This window comes from Fukomys damarensis, unplaced genomic scaffold (assembly GCF_012274545.1).
Source record: "Fukomys damarensis isolate Sample0158 unplaced genomic scaffold, DMR_v1.0_HiC HiC_scaffold_19, whole genome shotgun sequence".
Lineage (NCBI taxonomy): Eukaryota > Metazoa > Chordata > Mammalia > Rodentia > Bathyergidae > Fukomys > Fukomys damarensis.
This window is the reverse complement of record NW_022900931.1, coordinates 26,360,961-26,375,964: the sequence shown is the minus strand read 5'-3', so window position 1 is coordinate 26,375,964 and position 15,004 is coordinate 26,360,961. Positions and strand designations below refer to the sequence as shown.

The 15,004-nt window shown below is 51.7% G+C and overlaps 1 protein-coding gene across 1 annotated transcript in view; it reads right to left on the bottom strand.

The window, feature by feature from the left end:
- Vwf (von Willebrand factor) overlaps positions 1-14,792 on the bottom strand; it is a 110,161-nt gene extending 95,369 nt beyond the window's left edge. The window contains exons 1-6 of the mRNA XM_033765953.1: positions 14,577-14,792; positions 13,931-13,985; positions 12,331-12,495; positions 6,805-6,907; positions 6,318-6,526; positions 3,060-3,184 (exon numbers count right to left, since the gene is read on the bottom strand). Of these exons, the coding sequence (XP_033621844.1) occupies positions 3,060-3,184; positions 6,318-6,526; positions 6,805-6,907; positions 12,331-12,495; positions 13,931-13,985 (657 nt within the window). The 5' untranslated portion in view covers positions 14,577-14,792. The remainder of the gene's footprint in view (positions 1-3,059; positions 3,185-6,317; positions 6,527-6,804; positions 6,908-12,330; positions 12,496-13,930; positions 13,986-14,576) is intronic.
- Positions 14,793-15,004: the final 212 nt, after the last annotated feature.

Here is a 15,004-nt window from a genome sequence, read left to right as displayed (position 1 = left end):
TCCCTAGGTGTCAATAATAGCTCCTGGACTAGCTGCAACCCTGCCAGGCCTTGGAAAGATGGAAAACACCAGAGAAATAGACAAGGTCGGTGCAGGCTCCTCTTCCCGAGACCCCAGCCCAGAGCACTTGGAGCCAAGACCACAAAGTTGGTAAAGGCTGCCTCATTCACCACTCCCGAATTCTGAATGTGGGGCCTGTGGGGGGGACAGACCGCAAAGCATTCAAAAGACCACCTGAATCATCATCGCTCAGTAGCAGAGTGTGCACTTCCCACCCAATGAGAGAGCCCCAGGCTGGCAAACACAATGTGATTGGCTGAGGACAAAGCAACCCTGGTTTCTAAGGTTAACAGCCTGAAGCAGGGAGTTGGGAGCCTGAAGAAGCCCGTACCTCTGGGAGGTCAGGTGTATTTGGCACCTGGGCCCAGCATTAGAACTAGGTACACAATTTCTTAAGCTGCTCCCAGGACACTGGTTGGGAAGGACTTTAATGCACTCAGGAGACAAAGTGAGCAGCAAGAGTATGGCAGGAGCCTCAGAAAGCTGCCCTGGGGAGGCAAGCAAGGCTCCTCCCTGCAACCCCTCTGGATCCAGGAAATGAAGGTCCCAGGTTCCCTCCTCACCCCCTGAGAGCAGGCTCTTGGCTTGAGGATGTGTCTTCACCTCCCATTTCCTAGGTTAAAAGTGCTGAGAGCTTTGTACTCTGGGGGTGGTATCTGCCCAGCACTTACTCCACACTGCCTGTTCGCAAAATAAACTAAGACAGATGTGATTGGCTCTCCAGGACCTGTTCACCTCACCCCTGCCTACATTGAAGAGGGAGGCTCAGCGGTCAGCAACAGAACTGTAAACTTAGACATAAAAGAAGGAAATTACAACAGCCCCCTCCTCCTCGCTGCACATGAGAGTACCCAGTCTGAAATTCACCTGGCTGAAAAGGCAGCTCTAGGACAAGCTGGGTTCGGCCGCTTACGCCAGGCTGCTGGCTTCCTTCTAATCTAAGCTATGCTCAGCTACCCAAAAGGAATGCATTACAGTGGGAAGGAGGGGAGGAGGAGAATGATCTGAGCTTACACGGTATGCAGGTGGGGGCTGCTCTCTCATTCCCCTCGGAGCCTGGGTGCTCCAGGAGACAGGCAGGACAAGGGAACATGGAGAACCTCGCCATCACAGCAGTAATGGCATGGTAGACACACCCTGCACAAGCCACCTCCTTTCCTCTCAGCAGCCCTGGCAGGTGCAGCTCCTCAGCCTGTTTCACATACTCAGAAGTCTGGGCTTCGAGAAAGAACTGTCTTGCCCAGAGTTACAACCCAATACCATGCCGAACCCAACACAGTGCCAAACTGAGGGGTGAGAGAAACTCAGGGGTCTCTCGGGGGGCAAGCTGCAGGCATTTCTGAGTGGAGACAAGAGGAGCCTCCCTTCCCATGCAACCACACCCGCTCTCAGTGCTGCAACTCAGTCTTGTTAGTACCGGCTGTGTTCAGGGACACAGGTGTTTCGGAGCTAGGCAAGACCCAACACCACTGAATTGCTGGTAACCAAGCAAAACTGTCTCATGGAACGTGTTTGTTGACTACTGGAAATCATCCGTGTTTATGATTTAGGCAACGGATTTGGCAGTACCCCAGGATATCTTCCAGACTTGATGGTCTCCTGGATCCAGAGTTCAAATTGTTTCATGAAAATAGAGAAGTGAGTAACTGGCTGATAATGCAGCTTGCTCATGCTCAGGCAGAGGCCTGTGAGTGTGGAGAGGGGTTTCCTTGGGCCTGGAGTAGGAGAGGGCTGGGTTTCTCAATCTAGGAGCAGGTTTGGGAGAACCCCAAGTCTACAGTTGAAGGGCCCTGGGTTCTTACTGAGGAAGACACAGCCATGCCTAGGTAAGACTGAGACAGGATAGAGGAAATGAAAGATGGGCACAAAGAGACAAGGAGATTGTAACTAAAAAATTGTACTTTTAAAATTGCAACTTCCAGGACCCAGGGAACTTACCTAAAACCATGCACTTCAGCATCCCTCTGGTTAAATGCAGACTCCTCCCCTACCAGAACCATCACACCCAAATTCCTCAGGATACTGAAAGCCCACAGTCTGCTTGAGAAAGTTGCCTGATCCAAGATAAGGGAGCCAATGGAGCGAAGCCAAAGAATATTCAAATTTGCTATTTAAATGCCCAGACCTGTAAAATGGATGATACCTTTCTGGGGGTGGGGGTGGCCCACCTTTTCCCAGGCTTTTTTACCCTTACAAGAGAGGTATGATCATTCCCAGTTCCAAACTATAGTGCACCTCGCCTCTGAGTGGCCACACTGCTCTGGAGTGCAACCCAGATCTCTAAGAAACTCTTCCACACCTCTTATTGAGGCACCCTGAAAATTATTTTTCTGTGACAGGAATCAGTGAACCTGCTGCAAGACGGTGGGTTAAGTTCCATATTTCAGCCTCAGGGACCCTAAAACCCAGCTGGTGACAGCACCACTTAAATTGCATCCCTTATTCCTGAGTATTTCCTGAGGCCTAGTGCCTACTGGCTCTGTAATCCACAGGAACACACAATGAGGAATTGTTCAGGATGGAAAGGGACCTTGAGAGTCATGTGGAGCCCAACTCCTGCAGAGAAACGCCCGCAGGTGGGTGACTGTAGCAGCCTTTTATTGCCCCTCCACCAGGTAAGGGCATGGCGGGAAAGCCTTTACGAACACTGAACACTGGCACCTTGCACTGGAACCTCCCGGGCTCCAGAGCTATAATAAATCTCAGTTACCCAGTTCCATACACTTTGTTACAGCCTCACAAGTAGACTAAGACACAGTATCTATTCATCAGCAGGAACCCACTTTTAGAGTTCCAGGCACAGAAAAGTATTAAATTGGATTTGAATAAATTCTAGCCACAGCTGGTTTCCAGAGGCCAAAGGCCTCACACAGAGTAGGCAGAGGGACCCACAGCTAAATCTATCTCTGTGCTAGAGGAAGGATTGAAGCCAAGTCCTCCTGCCGCTACCTCTGGGAGTCAAGCACCTCCCCAACTGCGGGCAGCCAGGCTGTACTCACCTCCTGCATTTCCCTCGAGGAGTTGTTGCAAGGGATGCTGGGAGGGGATGCCCGTTGGCACCTCTGTTTCCCACTGCTCAGGGCCCAGGAATTGGCAAAGTCATAGGGGTCCGAGGTCAAGGTCCCTGAGGAAGTATTTGAAAAATGATACTTCAGCTATACTGAGTGAAAGTTGTGGGTCTGTTGCTACCTGAAGGAAACTTCTACTAGATTAGACCATAGGCATTTGGGGTGAGCAGGCCCTTTTGTACAGTGCACAGCATGTACCACAGGACATGGGCATTGGAGATCAGTAAGTGGAGAGGAATGGATAGGTGGATGCATGGATGGATGGATGGATGGACGGACGGATGGATGGATGGATGGATGAATGGATGGATAGATGGATGGATGGGTGGATGGATGGATGATAGATGCAATGAGACATGTGATGAAAGTTGATGATGAAGATGCTAATGTCACTTCTCATGCCTCTGCAAAACCTTCTCCCTCTCTCTGAGGTGTCTCCTGCCTCCTGTTGCCTTGACTCTCTTCACTCGTGCTTGGAGATGAGTGAACGCTTCCTCCTAGGACCATTTCTGCATGAGCTCTGCTCCCCCTCTACCTCAGCCTGGCTGGGTGTAACCTTCTCTGTGCTCCTTGCGCCTCTAGGCATCCCTGTGCCGTAACTCCCACTTCCCCTTGTGTTGGTATTCTCTGTAATTCTATTCCTCTTCTATTCAGCTGTGAGCTTCTTTAAGAGCATGGGCTGTGTCTCTTATCTCTACATCCTCACACAGTGCATTGAGAATGCTCACAGCTTCTTTCTGGAGTGAAGGTAAGGATGTGTCGCGGGGCCTAAGTCCTCAGTCACTGCACCCCCCAGGCTCTCCCAGCATCTGTGCTTTGGTGCTTGTAGCATTTATGCTGCTGTCAGCTACCCACAGTGCTAACCCTGCTGAATCTCCATTGCACAGGCAGTAGTGTGGGGCTGCGGCCTTGCAGCATCAACATGAGCAGTCTTTGCAGAGCCAGGCCTGGAAGAGCAAAGCATGTTTTAGGGTCAAATAATGCTCTTGGGAATGGGAAATAAAGTAGGTTGGGGGGGGAGAAAACTGAGGTCTTAGAACTATAGTCAATGAATATCTGCTGTTTGACAGGGAGAAAAAGAATTTCTCCTTCACAGATGTACTCACTCCTTAATATTCTGTAAATACTATCTTCTGTGAGTAAATTAAGGCTCTTGGGAGGAGGAGCTTCTTTGGGGCTTTTTGGGCAGGCCCTTAAATGCAACCACATGTATGTTTAACACGACAGGTGAGAGATCGGTGTGATCACAGGTCAGAGGTCACCGCAGAGGCTGAGGAGGCTGGGAGTAGCCCTCCCCTAGAGCTCACAGAGGCAGTGAAGCTTGCCACACCTTGGTTCTGGACTTCTGGCCTCCACAATTGTCAGAAAGTAATGTTCTGTTGTTTTGAGCCACTAAAATGATGGTGATTTGGGGCAGCCACAAAAAAACTAATACATGGAAGAAGCTAATTGGACAGCAGCTGAAATCCATGGAGAGTCCACATGGGTCGAGCACAGTGACTGGAATCTTTGGCCCTCGGCCACTTCATGGTACAGGTCGGATGCTTCCCAGTAAACTGTAGTAAGGAAGAGGTGGTGACCCAGATGCAACCCATCCCCCAGGAGACCCACTCATGGGAGGGAGGAGCCAGACTGGATGACCTTGAAGGTCCTTCCCAGCGGGAGGCTGCGTGGGCCCAACCCTGTGGGTGCTGGGCTGCCTGACAGATAGAATTATGAATATTCTCACTTAGAGAAAACTCCCAAGAGCTACAGTTAAAGTCAAACTGGGGAGATATAGAAATCAGGGAGCACAGTTAAATGTTTGGAAACAAATAGTTGAGTTTTTAAAGGACCAAAGAAAATTAAACTAACTACATAATGCTTTCCCAGATAGCACCAGAGCCTTGTGTGTTTTTTGTGTGTTTGTTTGTTTTGTTTTGGTGTTTTCTGGTTTTTGTGTTTTGTGTGTTTTGTTGCCAACAAACATCATCTTCTACCTCATGGTCTAGGTCCATTTTTAGTTTTTTTAAACCTTAAAGCCCATAATAAGAAAAACATTTTAGAGCTAAGACCCCCATTTCTAGCAATACAGCAGGATGAAAAATCTAAAAACTATTCTATGACAACAGACAAATATCTTCTTGAATCCATGGATAACCTAAAAAAAGAAAAGGAGAGGCAATTCCAAGAGACAATAGAATCAAAAAGAAGAGAAAAAGACCGACAAGAGGAAAGAAAAAAAGAAGAAGAAGAAGAAGAAGAAGAAGAAGAAGAAGAAGAAGAAGAAGAAGAAGAAGAAGAAGAAGAAGAAGAAGAAGAAGAAGAAGAAGAAGAAGAAGAAGAAGAAGAAGAAGAAGAGGAAGAAGGAGAAGGAGGAGGAGGAGAAGGAGAAGGAGAAGGAGAAGAGGAGGAGGAGGAGGAGAAGAAGAAGAGGAAGAAGAAGAAGAAGAAGAAAGAAGAAGAAAAGAAGAAGACGAAGAAGAAGAAAGAAGAAGAAGAGAAGAAGAAGAAGAAGAAGAAGAAGAGGAGGAGGAGGAGGAAGAGGAAGAAGAAGAAGAAGAAGAAGAAGAAGAAGAAGAAGAAGAAGAAGAAGAAGAAGAAGAGGAAGAGGAAGAGGAAGAGGAAGAGGAAGAGGAAGAGGAAGAGGAAGAGGAAGAAGAAGAAGAACTTGGGCTGGAACAGCCCTGCTGAGGTGGACACAGGCCCTGGAGCCTCAGGATGAAGCTGTGACCCCCAAGGGATGACACTCCCCACACAAAGGTGACGAGAGAAAACCCACTGAGGGAAGAAACAACAGGTGTGTTTCTGTGACCTGAGCAAGCATTGGTTAAGAGGGGAGCAGAGTTGCCTGAGGAGGCTCTAAGCTTCTCCTTTACACTACTTATAAGATTCATGACTCTGGACTGAAAAACTCACCTTCTAAAGGTGGTAATTCCATGGAAACAATCCACTGCAAGCAAGACAGTTGCTGCAGGGGGTTGAAAGTGGAGCACAGTTGAGACTGAGGAGCTCTGGTGCAGGCTGGCCAGAGCCCTGGGTACTCCCTAAACACTAAGGTAGAAGGCTAATGATAAAGCTGTTGAGATAAATCCCAGCCAGGTCATGACAAGACTCAAATGCCAGGGAAGGAGTGTTAGTGAAGTTCATGAAACAGAAATAAAAAAGCAAAACCACACATTAGGGAAATGGAATCCCAGAAAATCTTACCTTCTTGGGTCCTAAAGTCATCTTCAGAAAAAATGTTGAAATCACCACACAGCCCACAGGTCTTGTTGAAGTATCTGTCTGACAGCAGGACTTGAAAGTTGCCAGTGCTGTCAATCCTAGCCACAAAGCCATAGGCCTCACTGGACAGCTTATAGAACCCAGCCTCGGTTTCCAGATACAGCCCTCTGGAGGCATAGGGCATGGAGATTCTGGAGGGCAGAGGACAGGCTCAGCACTGGGCTTTGTGTCCATTTCCAGGATATTTCTCCCACTTTCCAGCACAACCCCATGTTACAGGGTCCCAACCTTGACCCAAAGTGACAGAGGTTCTAGACCCAAGATGGAGACCTGGCTCCCACGCTGCCTTGCTGCACTTCCTCCAGGCACAGTTATTTCCTCTCTCTGGGCCCCAGCTTCTCCATCTGGAATATGGGGGCAGGGGTCCCCAGGGTCCTTCCTGATTCAGCATTCTGGGCTTCTGACTTACCTCTGGTCCCCCTGCAGCGCTGTGCCATTGACAAACAAATGGATATCAAAAAATTCCCCAAGATACACGGAGAGACCAACTCTCTCACCATGTTGGAAGACTCCTGAAATAAAAAAGAGTCGATATAGTACTGTTGCTCATAAAAGGTGTTCAATGTATTAATTATATTACTTCTAAAGTCTTTTGGAAAACTCCCCCAAAAGACTTAATAAGTGGACAACAGAAATCTCTCTAAATATCTCCCTTGCTCATTCATCTTCTTGTTCTTCCCAGAATACTTATTTGAGTGCCTTCCAGATACCCAGCCTTCCATTGCTCTTACACTTCACAACAGAAAAATGTGAAGGCATGATCACTCCCTTCTGCGAGTTTACAATCTAGGTACAAATGTTTGACAACATGTAGCAACTGAATACATTGCAAAACAGCAAACAGAAGCAACAAGAGAAGCTATTACGATAGGTACTCCAGGATAGTGTTACTTAAAATGTTATCTTGGGGGCTGGAGGTGTAGCTGCAGGAGAGAGCCCTCACCTGGCATGGGTGGGGCCCTGGGTTCAATCTCCAGCACCACAAAATAGATAGATGAGAGATAGTTAGGTAGATAGATAGATACATAGATAGACAATCTTTGGACACCTAGCTCAGAATCCCTGAGCTCTTTGTTCAAAATAGAAATGGAGATCTATGACAAGACCCTGCCTCAAAAACAAACAAATAAATAGCAATGTAGGGGCAGAGATGGCCTTGCCGCCTTGGCCAACTATAGAACCGCATGGAGCCTGTGGGTCCCCAGCCATGCGCGGTAAGGGGCTTCGAGGGCCATCAGCCCACACGCCAGGCAGCCAAGCGAGGGGAGCTGGAGTGAGCTGTCCAGAGAAACAGACTGATGGGGGCAGCGAGGGGCATGACCTTGGAGCCCAACTGAGCTCCTAAGGTCTTTGCGTCCGGGAATCACAGGAAAAACACAATTTACTTCCTGACCCAGTGTTGTACACACACACACACACACACACACACACACACTTCTCCCGTGTTTACTTTACCATGTCCCATGCGCTCTGAAATTTTCTGATGTTTTCTATTCTATTTTATAAGGGGTGATCAAACTGGAGATTGAGTGTTTAAATTTTAAAATTTATGACAGTAAAGAACACATCGCCATTAATGCCTCTGAGAATGCCTCTCCTCACTCTAACACACTCATCCCAGCTAGGCCATTCTGGAAGTCTTCATTCATGTCCTTTCGGGGTGTGATCAAAAATACAGAGAGCACTGCTGCTGGGTGCCAGGAGTGGAAAGAGCAGGCATCACCCCCTTACTCACTGGGTCTGGTTCTTCCCCAAAGTAGACTTGTCCTAAAAGGTAAACACTTTGAATCAATTCAGGACATGCAGGAAGCCACAACACTGCATGCAAAGACTCTCTCGAGACAGGACTTGGAGATTTGCTTCAGAAAGTCAGGAGAATGAAGGGATTAATGCATTCAAAGCAGGGGCAGGGCTCTGGGGGAAATCGATACCAATGTGCTCTCATCGTTTTGAATTTAAACATCTGCTGTACTTTCCAATCACAACTTTATGTGTTCTTTGTCAAAGCTGGGGAGGATCCAGGGCTGTGGCTCAGGGCAGAAAACACAGTTGAGTCTGGCTCACAACCCACGAATGCCGGGACAGCTGTAAATCTGCCTTCGGGTCACCCACTTGGCACCCTTGCTGTAGAGGACATGAGGCCATCGGGGATAAGAGCCGGGGACCCCAGGGATCCCACACCCCAGGGACTTCCAGGAAAGCACTTCTGTAACTGCAGGCTGTCACCCAAGGTTAGGGACAAACCAGCCCAGCTGCCCCAGCTTTGCCTGGCCTTGAACTCAGTGCCGGAGCCCGAATTGCACAGTCAGCCCCAGCCCAGCCCCAGCCGGAGGTGTCCTGCAGCTTCAGAAGCAGGCGGGCAGCTGGGAGCAGGACAGACCTAGGGCCTTCTCTGGCTTTCATGTGGAGCTTGCTGGAATGCATTTCTAACAAACACCCCGTCCTCCATTGGAAATGTGCTCTGACAGGACATCCCACTGGCCACTCCGGAGCAGTGACCCCCAGGCTGCTGATGCTCCTGGCTCTCCGGGTGTGAGGCTGAGAGCCAAGTCCTTCAGGCTGAGGAAGGGCAGGCTCCACAGAGCAGGAGCACCCAGGACTCTGCGGGTCTCTCTCCGGACCTGAGCTGACTACAAGACTTGGCCTGGGCCCTGCAGCTGCCTGACCAAGGCTGGGATCAAGAAGGCGCCCTCTGCACCAGGTGGCCTTCACGGACGGACAGACGGACACAAACGCCTTCCCCGGGATATGAGCAAGACCCAGGAATGTGAATTATGTGCAGGATAGGATGGAGGAAACAGGATGTCATTGTTCACATCTCCTGTGGACCAAAACCACAGGGTCCAAGCTCTGAGTTTCTTTCCCTGACCCCAGGCTCTGGTCCCCCCGAAACACCAGTGCGCCCCTATGTGTTGTTCCTCCTCTAAAGCCCACCCCGTCGCACCTCCAGAGTCAGAGCTGGCCCCAGGAGGACACAGCCACCGGCCTTGCTAACATCAACAGCACAACACTCTCAGGAAATGAAACCAACCTACACCTCCACTAAAGCACATTTGATCCGGAGCCTGGTGCAGGCCACTGACGTCCCAGAAACTCCACGAGCCGGTGGGGGGCACACTGCGTTGTGTGGCCGTGACCCCTGGAGGTGGCCGGGAGGCCAGGGCTCGGGGCAAAGCTGTGCAGAGGGCACGGGATGGGGTGCAGTTTACACTGGCCCAACCTCCACAGCCGTGCCCAGAAATGAGGGGAAGCAGGACTTGGGCTTGGATCACATGTCACACCTTCAGACAGCTGGCCTGATGTGAGCCTCGCGGTATCTGCGGGGCGCTGAGGGACCATCCACATCCCCAGAGGTCTGGGTGAAGGAGCCCAAGGGAGATGGCTGGAGACAGGAACCAGCCGGCCAACTCAGAGTGAGCCCAGGGCTGGGCAGGCCAGGGGTGGTCAGGGGCTTCCTGGGAGGGGGAGGCCCAGACACTGCACCACCGGAGTGCCCTTGCCTGTGAGGGCCCCTAAAAGGGGAGAAGTGAGGAGCTGGGCTCACATGGGAAGGAATATAGACTCCACACCTGGTCCCGAGATTTCCCTGTGTCCCATTTCCTGGCCCGTACCAAGATAGGCAGTCACAGCAGGACGGGCAAAGGCAAGACAACAACACTGCAGGGGCCACAGTGCCTCTCTGCCCCGAAACTGCTCCCAGCCATAGGGTAGAGCGGTGTCTTCCCAAATTTGCTCGTTCACCCCCAGAGCCCCCTCAGGGGGAGCCTCACCAGCATGGCTGTGCAGAGGAGACGGCCACGCAAACACCGGGCCACCTGAGGCTGGCAGACTCTGGCCCTGGCTCCCCAGAGAGAAGGTGCAGGGGGCTCCTCATAGCTGCTGTCCCAAGCCGTCCCCAGCCCCTGGGAGCACAGGGGATCCCAGGGCCCTGGTTCCCGATGCATCGTGCCCTGAACTGTCCCTGGATGACCCTGTCATCTTCTGCCCTGCCTCCCACCTCGACCCCATCAGAGTCCCAGAGGCTGCCCCATTGAGCATCACGACCCCACTTTGTTTTGCCCTGTGGCCCCACCACACTGCCCACCGCGTCCCAGCCCTGTGCTTATCCAAGTTTGGTGCCCTGGCACCAAACAACAGTGCCTGGGAATTGGTTAGAAATGAAGAAACTCTCAGGCTCCGGCCAGACCCACTGAGTCAGACCTCCAAGGCTGAGCCCAGCAATCCAGTTCTGGAGCTGCTCCCACCGAGCCCCACCCCACTCCTGGAGGGAGAACACACTCGTTCCAGCCTTGTACCCTTGTACACTCTGTCTCCACAGCCTGGAGCCTGGAGCCTCCTCCCCTGTCCTCTCCACCCAGCCAAAACCTCCCACACCTCAGCTCCTTGAAGGCCACAACTTGTGCGACTGCCTCTCCTCTTCAGTACAGCAGAGCTGCAAGTGAGCCAAGGGGTGAATGCGGATGGCACTGAGGCCTCGCTGTGATAGGTGGCTCTGCAGGGCCAGGGCAGGGGGCAGAGAGGGAGACACTGACAAACAGAAGCTCCTCGCCGTGGCCACAGCCACCTCACCGAGCTCCCAGCAAAATGAGTGGGCCAGAGAGGACCTGAGTGGATCCACACCGGGCCCGTTGGGTAACAGCCCCGGGAGCTCCACAGCCTGTGTGCCACACGAGGGCCTGGATGTTGCCGAAGACCTTGACCTCTGTCCATGGCCTTCGGTTGAGTTTAGCAAGGGTCCCTCTGGGTCAGTTTACCCTCAATTATGGTCAGACTCCTCCTACCCCAGCCCGAAACTCTGGCTCACTTCAGAGGCTTCCCCTTGTCCTGGTGAGTCCTCCTGAGCTTTCCATCTCTGACTCCCACCTCGCTGGCTCTGAAGCCTGCTCCCCCTTGTCTTTGGAGCCGAGCTCTTCCCCCCAACCACCACCACACAAGCCCCTCTGTATTTTCCCTCGAGTACAAGCTCTTTCCTGCCAGTTGTCACAGCTGCCCAGAGCTTTCCTTTTACTACATGGATCTTAGCTCTCCAGGGCAGAGGGCAGCACCTTGACTGGGTTCTGTGCCATCCTCACATGTCACAGCTGACTGACTTCCACAGTGTGGGAGTTGCCATCGGTGTGTCCAGCCTGGAAGTGGCCTGTCTCCCCTTAGTACAAAGGAAATGTCCTCCATTCTGAACAGCAGGAGTTAAGTTCCCACCCCTACTCTATTACCTGCCAGGCCTCGGGAAGATCATACAACTTCGTGGGGCTTGTTTCTTCCTCTGTAAAACAGGGTGCCCATCCCAACATACCAGAGCTGTATGGGGTGCAGGGACACCTGTACAGCACATTACTTTTCCAGGAATGTGGGATTTGCTCAGTGTGGGTATTCTGAATTTCACGAGCCACCAAGACAGCGATGCCTCTTCCTGTTGCAAGGAGTGCTATGTGTTCCAAAGGTCCTTCTAGCTGTTTCTCTCTTGTTTGTTCTGGCTTGGTTTGTTTTATTTTTGCAGTGCTGTAGACTGACCCCAGAGTTTTGTGCATGATGAGTTAAGAGCTCTATTACTGAGCTGCATCTCCAGACCTTTTTCTATTTTATTTTGACACAAGGTCTCACTAAGTTACCCAGGCTGGGCATGAACTTGTGACCCTGCTGCCTTGGCCTGCTGACACAGATCACCACAACCAACGAGATCACCCTTTTTGTTGAGCTCCTAACATGAGCCTAGACCCAGAGCAATGAATGCATTCGCGACCCCTGGAGAAGCAGAAACACTCTCCAACCCACCAGGCTCTGATGGAGAGAGACCCCGGAAAAGCCAGGGAAGCCCGGTGTCATGGAAAGGCCATCACCCCCCCATTCCCAGCAGTGACCCTGAGCTGAGTGTGCAGTGAGAACTGGGCCCTCTCCCAACACCAGGGCCTCAAGCAGCTCCTGAGGCAGGACTCACCCAGAATGGAGAAGGAGTGTGTCTGGCAGTCCCCTGCCAGGAGGAAACTGCAATCTCCCGCGAAGCTGTACATGTTCCCGTCAAAGGTGTTGATGAAGTCACTTCCAAAGAGGCTGCACCGGCCCCTCGAGGGCCTGTCTTGAGTCCCTTCTGAGCAGAAGGTCCCTGGAGGGGAAGCGCCGGTGAGCATAGCTGGGACTTCAGCCAAAGCTCTCTGACCTGGAGGGAACTTTCCATCTGACACAGCTCCAGCCAGGTAGCAGCCGGGACTGGGGCGGTCACGGAGTGGGCTCTCTGGCTCTCGGGAAATCTACTCACTTTAGTGATGTTCCTTACTGACTTAAAATGTTAAAAATGCCCATAACAGAAAGTGTGTATGGGGCTGAGGATTTAGCTCAGTGGTTCCACCACCTGCCCTGCAAGTTCAAGGACTCAAGTTGGATCCCTGGTACCAAAATAAGTGTGCATACAGAGAAAAATACAAGGTGAAATCATGACCCAACATTCACCAATAACTCGAGTGAATACTTTGGTGTTTATCTTTTTTGTTTCACTTTAGGGTCTTTACACAGTTACGGATTCTTACACCCTGATGATCATCCTGTGAAAACCATGTATGACCGCTGTTTATTTCTCAGTAGGTTGTAAATGATTCGTCACATCTCTGCACATTTATTTATGTATGTGTGCATAGATATATACTATATACTGCATATCTATAGCTATAGCTATACTATATAGATGTCAAACATGATCAGCTTAATTTATATTTATATGTAATTTATAGTAAACTGATTTTTAGTGACTGCATCATGTTTGATGTCTGTATATAGACAGTGTCACCTCCCATTGTTAGGTTCCTAACATTTCCTCCAAGTTTTCGCTACTGTAAATACATTTTGGTGAGCAACTTTGTACATAAATCTACTGGTACATCTGGAGCAGACCCCAGGGTGTGTTCATCGGTGTGGCCACGAAGTGCCAATTACTTCCAGGTGCAGCTCCGTGTGCGGGTGTGTGCGCACAGGTAGAGAACCAAAACAGTACATTTCCCCCGGCAGAGAGTGACAGAGGTACACTGTGGACAGCAGGCCTATGCCGCAGGGTGCACACGGAGGCAGGCCCAGGGGTGAGGTTCCCACTGCCATCCATAGACTCCGACAGGCAGAGAGGGTGGGAAGGCACGCGAGGCCGTGCAGTAGGAAGGGAGCTGGCCTGCAGCCCCAAGGCCTGACCTCTGCCTCAGGCTCAGTACTTCACAGCAGTCCCTCTCCTCCCTGACACTCGGTCGCTCGTCTATACCATGGGAGCCCACGCTGGATGCTCTTCAACCCTTTCTAGACAAAATCCACCCCAGGCTCAGGTCCCACCACAGCAGCCAGCTCTGTGCCCCCTTTGTCTTTTCCACCCGACGGGAGAAGGTGCTGCGGGCACCCAATGTCTGGGGCACATGTGTCAGAGGCCAGGAGCTTTCACAAGACACAGCCAGTGCCTGGAAAAGACCCTTTTGGTGAGACACAGACTCGCCTCCTGTGCCCCAGAGAGAACCCGCTCCAGGGCCCAGGGTAGGGGTTAAGACCGGAAGTACCTTGAGACCTACCTGGCAAGGTGAGGACCAGAGCAAGCAGCACCCTGGTGAGCCTGGCAGGAGCCATCTGCCGGGAGCAAGAGAAAAACAAGCTGTTTCTCACTGCCCAACAGACCTGCTGCCATGTGCTGTCGAGGCACAAAGCAGGGAAAACAAAAACATCTTCATAAAGCAAGAGAAAAGATCGTTCCCTCGTTGACACTCATTTCTAACTTGAACTGGGTTGCTTATCCGAAAAGATGCCCCTGGCCAGTGCCAGTCACAAGAGGAACAATCCCCGTAAGCCATGCCCTAGACGCCCTTCCCTGGACAGCAGTCCCAGCCAAGGCAGAGGGGGAGCTCCACCTGCCCAACTTCCCGCATCCCCACATCCCTGCGGCAGCCAGGAGCAGAGCAAACTGGGGAGCAGGAACCGCCTTGGACTTCTGCTGCTGGCAGCTTTTGCCCTTACAGTCTGCCCCCAGCAAGACCCAAGAAGTAGAGAGAGGGACAACCACTGTGTGAAGCAAAGCAGGATCCCCAGAGGGAGAAAGAGAAGGGGTGTTGAGATCACCCCTTCTAGTCCAGGGATGGAGACACAGCCTAGACTCGAGACCAGGGAGGCTCGGCCCTGCATCCTCCTCCCGCCACAGCTCGGCCCTCCTTCCAAAGAGCATACCTTTGCAGACGGAGGCCTCGGGTGTCCACAGTCCCTGGGAAGCCCAGCCACTGCACGGTGGTGTCACCTTCCCTAGGCCATGCTCCCAGCACTGCTGGGGACTGTCTGGCTGGGAAGCAGCCCAGGGGCTGGAGAGTCCCCACAGAGGGGAGACAATGCCCGAGTTGTGCCTGATCAACCACCCCCTCTTCCCTACCAGAGAACTGCAAACTCTGGGACACGGCAGCCAACCCCTTAATTACCAGAGGGAAACAATGGCAGGAAATGGCACTAGAAACACCCCAGGCTGATAAGGCTTTGAACCCTTGGAGGGAGATCTCCCGGCAGGTCCTTGATGAGCTGCCTTGGCCCCCAAAGAAAACACCCCAACTCCCACAGCCCCAAGTGAAGTCCTTGGTTTTGGGGCTCCCCAAATGCCACACAGACAG